This window comes from Pogona vitticeps, chromosome 3, assembly GCF_051106095.1.
Source record: "Pogona vitticeps strain Pit_001003342236 chromosome 3, PviZW2.1, whole genome shotgun sequence".
NCBI classification, from domain to species: domain Eukaryota; kingdom Metazoa; phylum Chordata; class Lepidosauria; order Squamata; family Agamidae; genus Pogona; species Pogona vitticeps.
The window spans coordinates 90,508,907-90,521,111 of NC_135785.1; the positions used below are offsets into that span (position 1 = coordinate 90,508,907).

Consider the following 12,205-nt stretch of genomic DNA (forward strand, 5'->3'; position numbering starts at 1 on the left):
CTCTTTTCCCCAACATACTTCTGCCTCTTCTCCTTATCCTTCTCTTTTCCCGCCTGATCGGCACCCCCTTCTTTTTCCTATGTCTAATTTTCTTAATTCCCTTTCAATAACTCCTGTCTCTTCTTCTGTCTTTGTTTGAGAGTCAGACTGTACGTGGCTGAGGTGACTTCTCACAACACCTCAAACCATGTTTATTACTAGCTAAGAAAATTATGGCCACATTCAGCCCCTCGTGTGTGAATATGATTTTTAAAAAACTTTTATTAAAATGTTTTGGATACAGACAAAGTTTCTCTGCAAACATGTTTCACATTTCCAGAAATGGGGAGTTAAAACATTTTGCTAACCGAATGACACATTTCTCCCTATTTTCCAATCTGCAATCCAATTTCTAAGGAATATATTAAATTTTATATCCATACAATGCAAGGAGTTAGACTTGTCTAATGATAGTACATGGTAGGCAGAAGGGAAAGTTACCGTTGTTAACTGTCTCTTTCTCCAGTGGTAAGACACCACTTTCATAGAAAGCTTTGTTCCTGCTGGGTTACTTTAGAACTCTTGTTTACAGAGGGTCTTTCCCCCACTAAACATAGAACCAGAATATGCCATTTCAGATAAGGGTTACCAGGCCTCTTGTTGATTCAAGAGGAACCACCCATTTTCATACCTTGACTAGCAGCCAACCAAAGAATTCTAGGTGCTCTGTACTGGAGATACCAATTATTTTGCACGTCATCAATCATGTTTGCTGGATTACTGTAGACTGATGTGATTCTTCTGGACCTCCTTGGCACCACACTCATAGGCACTTTGGCCTAAGAAATATTCAAAGATGACTGAAACACTTATGTAAAACCTGGGGGCTTTACATAAATTAAACTCAATAATGACACTAAATGCAGCAATTTTGGTAGACACTGCAAACAGATCTGGAGTTACTAATATCCTAGAAGTGAGAGGAGAGCCTTCTTGATGCTAATCAGACTGTATCTAGTTACCTTTTTCAAGGAAGTATCTCACAGTACTTCCTTGGACGTACACCCATTGTAACACTTTGTACATCAGAGCCATCATCCTGTACATACCATTAAACATACCTTTCTGCAGTACATTCAGCTTTTCTTGCTGGCAGAAAAAGTGAATTTATCCTGTCTTACAGCTGTGTTTACATAGAGAACTCAGTGAGAACACCTGACAATCAAGTGTTAATATTTGAGTATCACATTTTGACATGCCAGAGCAAAAGGTGAAAGGATAGATTTAAAGGTTAAGGTAAACTGATTTTCAATATCACAAGCACAAAAACTCAGCAACTTTCATCTGTTACATTATACACTTTTTTTCCTCTGTCAAGGAACTCAATCCTAAAACAAATGGTTCTAGATAACAAAGTCTGTTCATCAAGTTCCAAGTGGAACCAGGTGATATACTCAGTAACACAGTTAAGTGCCTATGGCACAATATTTCATCTGATTTCTTGCAATTCTGCATTTCAGCTTTAGTATTAGAGTGGCCAAGGAAATGTTTTCAGACTTTGAGCTGCAGTTCCTTACAATATGAAAAAAATCTATCAGTGAACCCTAGAAACAGCTTCAACTCAACCAGATTTGCATGCCATGAACGAAGATGTTTATCTGTTTAACTAAAAAATAAACATGTCTAGTTAAATAATGAAAGTTCAATCACAAACTTTGTTGAATATAAAAGAAACAGGGTTAGTTTACATTAAGAATATAATGATATGTACTTGCTGGAACAATTGAGTGCTACAGTAACCCAACATTATAAATTCATGTTTTCTACTTCATTTTTTGTAGAATTGCTTGCAATATAAGACATCCTTTATCAGATGTGTGAGATAACCTTGCCACTGTTGCTGCAAAGAAAGGAAGGATTGCCAATGACAAAAGTGACTATAACTTTTAGAGGTGGGCCAAATAATTAACTACATTTCAGAGTTCTATGTATTATGATGAAGAAAGCTAGAACATGTGTCCCTGCGTGCACATATGCCATTTCTCTCCTGAACTATAACCCTGTAAATGGAAGAGGGAGAAAACCACTGCACAAATCAATCCTAACAGCACAATCTTCATGATCAGGAAATATGACAGCACACCGCAGTGCAATTGAGCCCCTTCTTCTGTTCGCTTTTGATTTTCGATATCATGATAACTGAAATTTAGTCATTTGGGAATAATAATAGACTTTTTTAAAAAGCTAACAGATTCTGGCTCAAACAAGATGAATGCTAACTTGAGCAATTCAAAGGGACACCATTTACATTAACGCATTTGGTAAAAAACAGAGTTGCTTTCTTTTAAGTCAATTGGCCACAGGGGTGAGACATGTTCTCTTTTCCAGCTACTTGTGTATTGTATGCAGAGCTCTGCAGTCCCACTGAAACTGAAAGCCATGGTTTCCATGGGAAACAATGGCAGCTGGAAGTGACAACCTGCACCAGTATACAGAATTTCCAAGACAAAGGGGAAAAATTGTGTCACCAATGTGATGTAGGGTCACTGAAGACAGGAGTCTCTTGGTAACTGCCAGTATGTGGTTGCAGAGCCTTCCATGTTCTAATAGAAAAGTCCATAAGGAAGCTGTGAATGGGATCAGTCCAGGGGTAGATCTCTCTCTCTCTCTCTAAATATCAGTCAATGTACTGTGATAGCCAACGAAAACCTTCACCATAGCCTTGCCTCTTCAGTATACTGCACATGAACACTTCCATAGGGCGTGTGTTCAAGTCCTTCAGTGGCACGTTCCCCTAGAGAGTGAAACAAGAATTCATTTACAGGAGCTCAATTGTTGGATTCACAAACCACACAAAAATCTGGCCTAGAGATAAGAACAAACACACCAAGCTTTCTTATTAATGTCTACTCTTACTTATTTGATATAAGCTAGCCACTTGAACCTTGTGCTTTCACAATATTGCAACTGTTTCTTTTGATGGTGGCATAAAACAAAGATAGATATAATCAGAAGAAACAAAGAGGCAGTCATTTCCCCACCCTTACAGTGCTTCTTAACATCTGCACACCATGATAGAAGGCAGAAGAGCAGGCTTGGCATGGGAGCTGTTGACATCAACTTGTAATGATCCATGACCTGAGACAACTCTGGTTGAAGAAAATATTTTAAGCTTCCAGGACACTACTGCTGATGTGACAGTAACCAATTGCTAAAGGAAGTTCAGAAGGGAGCCTTTGATGTGAAATAGTTTAATTAGAGAGGTTCAATTTTAACCTTTAAATTAAGCATGGTGAACACATAACTCGAAGGGTGCACAGACACCCCAAGGCTTTTTTTCCTGTAAGGCATGCCACAAAACTATTCTGCTAAGCCAAGAAAATCCAATTCATAAAGCATTCTGCTTTAGGATGGCAGCTTGCAGCAGTTCACTAGCAAACTGTGCAGCAAACCGGGAATACATAATTTAAAGCAAATAAAATGTAGGGAGGGTAGGGCAGTAGCACAATCCTGTCAATGAGATCTGGTAGCATTGGCCCAAAGGCCCATAGGATTGGAATTGGCCTTTGGATCTCTGCTTTAAATCAAAACCACAATTAGGTACCCCACATGTATTCAGCAATACAACTCTCCTAGCATTACTAAGTTATCATCAATTACTACACATGGGATATTTAAAATTTTTAAACTATAAATCCCAAAATTCTACCAATATTCTGGAAATTCCACCTGACACACAGAAATCTAAATGTGACTCACCGGGGAGAGAGAGCTAAGCTGGAAGGCTTTGTGGCCTAGCTCCCTTTTTGGAAAGGAAGTTCCCAGCTAAGCATTAGGGTAGCTTCCTTTGGCACAGGAAGCTAGGCAGAGCTAGACCTGGCTAGACCATAAATCCTTCTCAGGCCTTTCACATGAGTGAGCCACATCTAGGTGTCTGTCTGCCAGGTGGAGCATCCTGAGATTGCCACAGACTACAAATTTATTTCATTGACACCTGATACTACTTTTTATACTCTTCTGTCTACACACTGACACATGATATCCATCAATTACAAGTAATACTTCTTACATCTGTGATAGACCAAGTGAACCCAAGTACATGGAAGCTGACACAAAAATTCAGTTGTCTTTTTAAAAACACAACTAGGGCACCTAGGGGGACGTGGCAGCGCCGTGGGTTAAACTGCAGAACCCTCTGTGCTGCAAGATCAGAAGACCAGCAGTTGTAAGACTGAATCCACGCGATGGAGTGAGCTACCATCGCTTGACCCAGCTCTTGCCAACCTAGCAGTTTGAAAGCATGTAAATGGGAGTAGATAAATAGGGACCACCTTGGTGGGAAGGTAACGGCGTTCCGTGTCTAGTCGCGCTGGCCACGTGACCACGGAAACAGTCTTTGGACAAACGCTGGCTCTACGGCTTGGAAATGGGGATGAGCACCGCACGCTAGAGTTTGACACAACTGGACTAAATGTCAAGGGGAATCTTTACCTTTACCTAAAGCACCTATAGCTGCACAGATGAGGAAAAATGCATACAGTGGTGCCTCAACTTACAAACGTCCCTACTTACAAACATTTTGACTTACGAACAGCTCCGGTCACAACATTTTGCTTTGACTTGCGAACGGAGCCTCCACTTATGAACAGAAAAAAGGCAGAGAAAAAAGGCGGGCAATTCAGATTTCTGACTGTAGATGGCAACGAGGCTGCTTTGTACTGTAGCTCTTTCACTTTCGGCAGTTGGTGTGTTGTCGTCATCGGAGGCTTGGGAGAGCCTCCTTCTGCTTTGGAGTGAGAGTGTGTGTGTTTGTCTGCAGGGAGGTAAGCTGCTGTTTTCTCCTTTTAAAAAACTGTTCTGGGTGGGTTTTGGCTGGGGTGGGTATGTTTCTGTGCTGTGTTGTTGGTGGCTTTGCTGTTTATTTTTGGAGTTTTTTTTCCTTCTTCTTAAACCTCAACAACGGAGGTGGATTTAGTGTTTTTGGAGTTTTCTTCTTCTTAAACCTTAGCAACGGAGGTGGCTTTACTTTTTGTTTATGGGTTTTTTTCTTCTTCTTAAACCTCAGCAATGGAGGTGGCTTTAGTGTTTGTTTCTGGAGTTTTTTTCTTCTTCTTAAACCTCAGCAATGGAGCGCCTTCAGACCGGGCTTGCTGTGTTCTTTTAATTTTTTCTGTGATTTTTTTCTTCAGCCGGAATGGATTAATTGGTTCTCAATGCATTCCTATGGGAAATGGTGCTCTGACTTATGAACATTTCAAAATATGAACACCATTCCAATACGGATTAAGTTCGTAAATTGAGGCACCACTGTATTAGAATAAATATAAACTAAAACTGTTCTGTAGACACAATCTCTTTCAATTCTTCTTCATCAACAGTGTATCTTTATTATGGCATTGGCTAAACCTGTTAGCAAACTGACTATGCATAGGAGATCCAGGTTTATTGAATATCTGTTATCTACCTGAAAAGGCACTAAAATCTGTGGACCTTAAAAAAACTGTAAGAAAGAAATCTCTCAGTTCCTTACCTTGCCTGTGGTCTGCCCATAAAGCCCAAAAATCTCTCGCAACTTCTCCTCACTGATAGCTTCAGATCTGTCAATTTTGTTACCCAGGATAAGAATTGGCACATTGGAAATTGTTTCATCAGTCATTAGTGCCTAATGAAACAAGGGAATTAATTATTATAACATTTGCTGCCACAAGCAAATAATGATTCTTGGCAAAAATTCTAACTATAACATTTGCAAGTGCTACTGAAACCTTGCCAATAATTATTGCAAAGAACGCACCTTAATAATTAGATTTCTCCTATTTTTAAGACTATGGTATGCAAGCGTATTTTAGAAGATTAAAGCTACATACGTTAAGCTCCACTTTGGATTCTATAAGACGTGGTTCATCTGCACAGTCCACTAAAAAAACAATTCCATTAATTGCTGGGAAATAAGTCTTCCAGACACGCCGAGCTGCATGAACAGGAATGTGAACAGTGACAACAGAATTAGAAACATGATTTGTAGTATATGAGAAAATATTTGCAATTCATATATTGAGTTATTTTTCAAACTCTAGATACCCATCAAATGCACAACTAGTAAACATCACTGCTAGCTACTCCATATGCTTATCCTTCAAACATAAGTGCAGTTTTCACATACCTGATTAATAATTTAAGCACCAGGTTAAATCTTTGGATTTTTTATTGTTGGATTCCAAGATTTTTATGGTCACTTCTTGATTGTAATTTTTTTAAATTCTAAAAATAAATACTTTTGCTTCTACATAATGCCCCTCATAAGATGAATAATACTGAATAGATTAATAATATGTAGAAAGCCAAGCTTATCACCTCATAACCATTTCAGTGATCGCAGCAACCCTCTACACAGAATCTATATAACCAAACTCTCAGAAGGATTCTCAGTATCCTGCCCTTTGTGAGATCATCATGTCTAGTTGACAAAATCTTGTATCTGGTTATTCTTAGACGATTCTTAACATAAAAATGAAAATGTATATGGACTGCTCGCCACAAAAGAAGAATTCTTTTTACCTTGTTCATGACCACCAAGATCAAAAGTGGTGAAAGTCATTCCTGCAATCGTCAACTCTTCTGACGCTGGATAAAAAGAGGAATGGTTTATCAGCCTAAGTGACAGTAATGTTAGTACTGTCTGAACAGAACAATGTTGATTATAAGGAGATGCAAGGCCTTCAAAACACATGAAACCTTAAAGGATCAGCAATTCTCAAATTAATTCCTTAAACCTTACATAGCACCACAGAGTATGGAATTAACTGTCATTTGTTAAACATCAGGTAAAGTATGTATTGAGTATCATACACTGGATACTTTATTCCTCGTTTTTTTTAACACTCACGCTGCATCTTAATAATCCTCTAAGAAAATAACTTGAAATAACTACATCACTTTGCTAAAGATATATGCCAAGCTTTAAAGTTTATTGAAATTGAAGAAAAATTTCAAAGGATCAAAATAGGTAACACAAATTACAGACAGATAAAACTTACTGGCATGCAGCGTAGGAACATGTTGACCTAGTCGGTCATCCTTAAGCATATGCAGAAGAGTGGTTTTCCCTGCATTATCCAAACCCAAGAAAACTAATTTTCCAGACTTCTTATATAATCCTGTAGAAAAGAAAAATAACATACATAAGATTCATTGTGTACCATGAATATCTTTTACTTTGGAAAGTATCACTTTAAACTTTGATGACAGTAAGCTATGCAATAAAAACAGATCCTTAGAAATATGTCTAGAAAAAGCATGCTCTTTTGGCTGCATTTTCAGAAGATGAAGACCAAACGTTCCCAAGCATGGGATCCCAGACACTGGAGACTGAAACTCCCAGAGGTTCTGACTACTGACTCTGCTAGTTACGAACTCTGAGCTGGAAAGGACCCTTATTCGGACTCATTTTCTGTTCCACTAGTATTACCTTTTGTTCCATTTAGCCTCTTAGAACTATTAAATATAGTGTCCAACTAATGCATTGCTTCTGACTGAAACATCAATCAAGTCAAATAATCTGATCAGGTGTGGGAAGACCACAGCTCATTAGAAGGACATATGTCCTAAAATTACCCAAATCAGAGTTTCATTTCTATGTTAAGAATAAGATCACAGGGAAAATACAAAGCCTTACCTAGAAACTGTAGCACACTGCTGAAGCCGTTATAGATCCATTCAAATATGAAGGACATTGTGTGAGATCAACTGCTAGAGTAAAAAAAAAATATTACACACAAAGTTAGGATTCTTGGCTGCATACCAGAATATTTCAGCTACAACATTTACCTAATATGCTAGAAACTTGTCAATTAATATCCAAGAACTAAAAGAAACAGAATGCTGAGCAGTAGGTCCTTAGCAGGTTTGGAAATGGCAGGAACAAAGTAACACTTCTTCTCCCAAACAGGACAACAAAGTACGCTAAACAGCTTACACAATACCCTCTACATTTGCAATTAGTCCCTCTGCCAGCAGAAATAATATAAATAATGGATTAACATGACTTCATTTATGAAGCCAAAATGTTTTCTGACAGAAATGGCATAAGACAGAAGTCATCAAACCCCAGTCCACAGCCCGCTGCCGGTCTGCAGCCTGAGCCGGACTGCAAAGACAGACCTCCCCCCCTGCACACACTCCCCTCCCCACAGCTGCTTTGTGCACGTGCCACTGCTGACGTGAGTGCTCCCCCACCCCTTCACACATGCACCCGACTGCCGAAGCACCTGTGTGAAGGGGTGGGCAGGTGCACAGGTGCCCCTGCGCATGTGCAAAGGGGTGGGGGAGCGCTCTTGGTAGCATGGGCAGGCGCTACCCCACCACTTCACGGATGTGCCTGAGAGCGCACACACACCTGCAGGGAGGGGCCTGCTTTCCTCAGAGGCTCAGCCGGTCTGCGGTCCCAAAACAGTTGGGGACCGCTGCCATAAGATACATACTCAAAGTTTCCTAGACTTATATATTACTATTAACAGTCTTGTTCAGGTCTTCCAAATACAAGACACTGGCTTCCTTTATTGAGCCAATTCATCACATTTGCTCATCAATTCCTGCTACCTCCACCTTTTCTCAGCCTTGTCTTTTCCAGTAAGTCTTGTTATTTCAAGACATGCCAAACTACAATAGCCTCAAATTATTTTTTTTAAGTCCAGCCCCGCCCAACTGTTTTTATGTAAAGAACTTTTAAGAAACATGGAGTACCAATAGTGATTCTCAACCTGTGTGAAAAACATTTCTCTTACCAAGAAGGTATGTCTGCAGTCCTATACCCTGTCTAAAAGCAGAGAAGTCTCACTCTATGTAAAAATTTTTTACTTCCAAGTACACAATAGAGTTGCACTATAACTGTACTTCACTTCGTGGACAGAACACTGCGACTGCAGAGAAGCTTAAACTACAACACTTTCTACTTTAAAACCAACTCTTAATGAGAAACAGGAAACCTTGGTTCTATTAATGTTTTGGCCAATACCTGCCATGAACCTTACTTTTAGCCAAGAGCAGGGAATCATACTTTTACAGACAAATGAATCTGGAAAGCCAAAGATTCCCCACCTTTGCACTGAAAGATTAAAGATTAAAATAGCCTAAAAAGGGCAGCATCTTCTGAAAGCTTTAGTACACTCTGAGAATGGTTGGGAATAATGATCAGCCACATTCCTTGATACTGACAGGAAAAAACTGTTCCTATCTTTCCTTCTATTTTGTTTACTGAAGCACCTTTTAGTTAAAAGCTACATAAGAACCAGAAGCTCAACAGGTACCAAGTTCCTCATCACTGGGTTGGCATATTAGTCTGTCTCACATTTTTTTAAAAAAACAGAGACACGTCACGAAACAGAGCTTGGTGTGTGTGTGTGGCAGCTATGAGATGTGGAGACTAAAACAAAGGGTTAGAGAAAAATACTGCCAACTAGCATTTACAGAGTATTTCAGTGTTTTAAAGCATTGTGCTTACATCATCACACTAATCACAAATTCTAGTGAACAACCAGTCGGAAAAAAAACCGGCAGTAGCAAGCCAAAGCGATTCCTATCCCACCCACAACCTCATTTTAGCGGGGGGTGGGGGGTGGGGGTTTGCATGGATGTGTCTTTCCTGCTATTACGCGATGTTTTTTTTTCTTTGTAGATCACACGAGAAAGGAATACAGCGGCCCCCACTTCCACCGAGGAACTTTACGGCTCCGACAGAAAAGCAGAAAGGAGGCGACGACGGTAATCAAAAGGTGGGCTTGTGTGTGAATGACACCCACCTTCGACTGGCCACGTAGGAGAAGAGCGCCGAAGGGGGGCCTCGAGAAAAGGGACGGGACGTGGAGTCCCCCCAGAAGCTCGAATCCGGACGCACCGAGTCCGTCCCTCCGCAGCCTCAGTTGCCGGGAGGACGCGACGCCTCCACACCCGCCCCCCCCCATCCACCGGCCTGGAAGAGGAGAACGCGCCCGAGGGGGAAGTGCGGCTCCCTCAGGCGGAGGCCTCCCCCGCCCCCACCTCGCCTGCGTGTCACTTGCTCGCCCTTCCCCTCCCCTCCCCCGCCGGCTGGTTGGTTGGTTGTCCGGCCCTCTCGGGTACCGAGCCCCCCCCCCGCCCGCTCCCCCGAAGCCGCTCAAGGTCTCCCCACTGGCTTCCGCGGCCTCACCTTTCCCAGCGGCGGCCCTCTCTTGACCGAACCCGGCACCAGCCTCGACGACGGGGAGAGGAGGAGGAGGAGGCGGCGGCGGCGGCGGCGGCGACTAAGCCTCTTCCCTACAACTCGCTCGCTCCCCGGGCGCCAGCGACACGCCGGAACTACGTCACTCCGCCTCCGCCTCCTCATTAAGGCTACTTCCGGCGGGGGAAAAAAGGAGGGGAAGAAGCGCCGCTAGGTCCTTGCGCTACGTGTCGTGATTGGCGTCAAGCCCAAGTCCCGCCCACCGGGGAAATGGGTGGAACGGAGGGCGGGGGGGGGGGCAGTTGCTGCGGGTGAGACCTGGTTTCTTGCTCTCCGAGACGGCGGGTTCGAGTCCACCTTCTGGTGTGTTGGGGAATGGTGGCTGGAGAGGGCAGATTATGAAAGGACTTTTCGGTCCTGGCAACCTTCAGAGAACAGGCAGACCCGGAGAAGCGGTTTCCATTCGGAGCAGGCAGGAGCAGTGGTTGTGAAGTGCACCGGTGGCTCGGCGAAAGTGATGTGGGCCACCCTGGCCACGTAGGCTGGTTTCCCAGTAATCTCCGTGGAAACAGATGGGGCCAAGCTGAGGGACCCTGAGAAGATCAGGAGGGCCTACATCTGGGATCGCTTCTACTCGGAAGACAAATATCACTGAATCTCAGTACGCCCAGAGCAGTCTGCTGGAAAACTGTGTCACAATGGCGAAATTTAGCTTGCTGCTTCTAATTCTTCAGTATGCATTCTCCTGCCCTTGCCCTGGAATCCTGCCCTTGACCCAGGAGAATGTCTTATTTTATTTATTTATTCTACTCTAGGGGGCTAGCAGTCAACAGATAATAAACATAAACATATATAAAACAATAAATAATAAAAACCTTACAAATATAGAAAACCAGAGAGGGGAAAAAGAGGAAACATCAGGGATTGTCTGGTGGGAAGGCCTGCCGGAACATCCATGTCTGCAATTGGTTCTTAAAGATACCCAGCGAGGGAGCTCCGCGAATCCCAGGAGGGAGATTGTTCCAGAGGCAAGGAGCCACCGCCAAGAAGGCCCGATTTCTTGTCTTCTCCTTCCGGGCCTCCCTCGGCGTTAGGCTCCTCAGCCTCACCTCCTGGCTCGCACGAGTGACATGGGTAGATCTTGGTGGGAGTAGGTGTTCCGACAGATATCGAGGCCCTAACCCATAGGGCTTTATACGTGAGCATCAACACTTTGAAGTCGATGCGGAATCAGATGGGCAGCCAATGCAATGCGGCCAGAGTGGGCGAAATATGTTGGAATTTTTTCACTCCACTGAGTAATCTGGCCGCCGCATTCTGCACCACCTGTAGTTTCAGTACGCCCAGAGCAGTCTGCTGGAAAACTGTGTCACATTGGCAAAATTTAGCTTGCTAAACTGTGGGGGTGCCCACCCTCAGTACCTCCGTCTTGTCCGGGTTCAGCCTCAGCCCATTCTCCTGCATCCATTTCAGTACTGCCTCCAGGCAGCGCTGAAGGCACAGAACGGTATCTCCTGAGGTTGGCAAAAAGGAGATGTAGAGCTGAGTCATCCGGATAATGATGACACAAGGCTCCACACCCCCTGATGACCCCACCCAGCGGCCTCATGTAGATGTTAAATAGCATTGGGGAGATAATCAACCCCTGTGGAACCCCACAATTGAGGCTTGCAGGTCATACGTCTTTACAGCCAGATGGTGTAGGCACAACCATCTTTTTAAATAGTAAAAGCATGGCGACTTTGGATGTGGGTTGAGGTTCCATGTTGGCATCAATACATCAGGACAAAATCAAAGTAACATTCACATGTTTTGGTCCTCAATTGTCAACCACCAAAAACTTGTTCGCATAAAAAGAGAAACTCATTGTATACCAATGGATGGATATCTTTTTCTTTGGAAAGTGTCACTTTAAATTCTGATACAGTACACAGTTGAAAATGAGATATTTTTAGTACAGTACTTTTTTTCCCTGGAAGCAGCTGTTTCATACATGTGGTCTCCAAAATGGCTTGGATGAAACAGCAAGTT

General features: G+C 42.7%; 1 protein-coding gene across 2 annotated transcripts; it reads right to left on the minus strand.

The window, feature by feature from the left end:
* Window positions 1-243: 243 nt before the first annotated feature.
* On the minus strand, window positions 244-10,305 carry SAR1A (secretion associated Ras related GTPase 1A). Of its 2 annotated transcripts, none has more exons than XM_020783130.3 (7): window positions 10,163-10,305; window positions 7,655-7,728; window positions 7,017-7,136; window positions 6,538-6,603; window positions 5,847-5,950; window positions 5,510-5,641; window positions 244-2,773 (listed from the first exon to the last, which is right to left on the minus strand). In XM_020783130.3, the coding sequence occupies exons 2-7, from the start codon at window positions 7,710-7,712 to the stop codon at window positions 2,657-2,659; spliced, it is 597 nt and encodes a 198-aa protein (XP_020638789.1). In that variant the 5' UTR covers window positions 7,713-7,728; window positions 10,163-10,305; the 3' UTR covers window positions 244-2,656. The 2 variants fall into 2 exon arrangements, with proteins under 2 accessions (XP_020638789.1, XP_020638791.1); XM_020783132.3 differs by having other exon boundaries at window positions 7,655-7,725; window positions 10,163-10,304.
* Window positions 10,306-12,205: the final 1,900 nt, after the last annotated feature.